At 44.1% G+C, this 2500-nt stretch overlaps 1 protein-coding gene across 1 annotated transcript in view; it reads left to right on the top strand.

The window, feature by feature from the left end:
- The window catches only part of LOC125047440 (cytochrome P450 2L1-like), a 6488-nt gene extending 5903 nt beyond the window's left edge, over positions 1–585 (top strand). The window contains exon 10 of the mRNA XM_047645646.1: positions 258–585. Coding sequence (XP_047501602.1) covers positions 258–439 — 182 coding nt within the window. The 3' untranslated portion in view covers positions 440–585. The remainder of the gene's footprint in view (positions 1–257) is intronic.
- The last annotated feature ends 1915 nt before the right edge of the window (positions 586–2500 follow it).

The following is a 2500-nucleotide window of genomic DNA, read 5'->3' as shown; positions in this document are numbered from 1 at the left end:
CGTTCTTAAAAATTTGTCCATAAAACTTTGTCCTTAAAATTTTGTCCTTAAAACTTTGTCCTTAAAGCTTTGTCCTCAAAACTTTGTCCATAATATTTTATCTTTAAAACTTTGTACAAAAAGCTTTGTCCTTAAAACTTTCTACTTAAAACTGAAAAACCTTGAAATCCTCGTGCAAATACCCAGACGGCAGGCCTTCCGCATCCAACCGCAGCCGCAGAATGTCCGAGCAGCTAATTCCTCCCTTCTACCCCTAGGTCGCCGCAGCTGCCTCGGTGAAGCTTTGGCGCGAATGGAGCTTTTTTCCTTCACAGCCGCTCTGCTTCAAAGCTTCACGTTCGCTCCACTAGAGGGATGCAAGGTCGACCTCACGTATACTATGCTGCCTGGGATCAATCTGCCAAAAGAGCAGGAGCTCCTTATCATGCCAAGGACATGAGTGGTCGAGATTTTATTCAGTGGATGGCAGCTTCGGTATTCAGTGTGTTGCCTTCGTGTGAAATTTTACCCGTGTGCCATATCTAGTTCTGGTCATTTCTGCATTTTGATGATGAGAAAGACAAAGACAAGTTGTATTCAGTAAAATAAAACGCTTTTGAGGACTTTTTTTATTTTGAATTACCCTATTTAAACTGAAAACTTATTAGGAAATTATGCATGTCCATGTGTGTGTGTGTCTGTGTGTGTGTTTGTGGGAGTGTAGAAGAAGGACTTGGTGGGAATATTAGATGCCAAATGTTGTGTTTTATTACAAAAAAATTATCTTCTTAACATTCTGATGCAAAGCCTGAGGTATAACTAAAAATAATTTCTATGATTATAACATCTGATATATATATATATATATATATATATATATATATATATATATATATATATATATATATATATTTATATATATATATTTGTTGAGTGTAATGCTTCAACAAAAGTCAAGTTGCCATCTTCGTACCGTTGCAATGCAAAAACAATTATATCATGAGAACTCATTCCTAATTAAAGAGTGGATACGAATTAACACACATACACACACACATATAGGTATGTATGTATGTATGTATGTATACACCTTGCCGTTCCCAACCCCGTGACATGCAAGCCGCGGCCGCCCGACCTTCGTGCCCAGCAGTTCCTCCGTCGCCCCCGCTCGCGCCAGGTCGCCCTGCTCCCCCATGGGCTCCCACGACCCCAGCCTCATCCCAAGGAACGCCGCACGAGGGAGAAGTCCGCCAGGGCCGCTCCCTGATCGGCTGGCGCGAGACTCGCCGATCTGAGCGGCAGGTCTTGGCTCCGGTCGAGGCGGCTCCGGCGAGGTCCTCGGCGCGAGGCGGCCGGCGCCGCGCCTCGCACGTGACTAAACCTGCCCCTGCCCTTTCTTGCCCTTTGTGCTCACAGACATACTTACATAAATAGATACTCACATATATATGCATACATGTGTGTTTATATGTATGTATATATACATATACATATATACTTATATACATATATATATATATATATATATATATATATATATATATATATATATTTATACACAAACACACGCGCGCGCGCAGACACACACACACACACACACACACACACACACACACACACACATATATATATATATATATATATATATATATATGTATATATATATATATGTATATATATATATATATATATATATATATATATATATGATAGACAAAACACAACGCAAAAACGAGATTTATTGAAAGTAAGACTACAGTTTCGAAATCCACCTGGACTTCATCTTCAGGCCTGAAGAGGAAAGGGAGGAGAGGGAGTATACAAGAGAGAGCAGGAGAGGACAGACGAACGGAAGCGAAGAGAGGTCAAAAATCAGGTCGGAGGGTCGGACGGACTATGCGCAGGGTGGCCGGCATAAGGGAGAAAGCGGAAGATGTGGGAAGCGAGGAGACTATCGGCAGGAGAAAAGCTTGAAATTAAGCAGCAGCTTTATTAAGGAGGATTCCACAAGCCTGCGGGCGTATGCATCAGCGAAAGGAAAGACAATTCGCGGCGCTGACCTGGCCATCTTATGGCCTGTGTCACACTGATGGCAAAAGAGACCGTAGTTGTTGTGTCCCCTGGCGCCCGTCTCGCCAAAGTATTGCTTAGCACAGGAGACACAAAAAATAGCATAGGTACCCACCTTCGAGGTAGACGGAGAACTGGTGTGGACCAGGTTGCGATGGAGAGTGTTCACCTGGCGAAAGATCAGCCTGTAGTTGAGAGGGTGAAGAGGGTGACGGAGAGAGTAGATCACCTCAGTGTAGGGCAGGCTGCGGACGGGTAGGTGAGGAGTCTCTTTAGGAGAGGAGTCGTTGTAGAAAGTGTACTGTGGCCTGGATAGCGCGGCGTCGAGAACATGACGAAGGTAGCCCAGTTTGGAGAACGAACGATGCAGGAAGTCGATCTCTCCATCCGCATCTGTGACCTGGGGTCACAGATGCGGAGGATCAGCGAGGTGGCATCGCCTCTCTTTACA

Source organism: Penaeus chinensis, chromosome 41, assembly GCF_019202785.1.
Source record: "Penaeus chinensis breed Huanghai No. 1 chromosome 41, ASM1920278v2, whole genome shotgun sequence".
Taxonomy (NCBI): domain Eukaryota; kingdom Metazoa; phylum Arthropoda; class Malacostraca; order Decapoda; family Penaeidae; genus Penaeus; species Penaeus chinensis.
The sequence above is the reverse complement of the archived record's forward strand: the minus strand, read 5'-3'. Positions and strand labels throughout refer to the sequence as shown.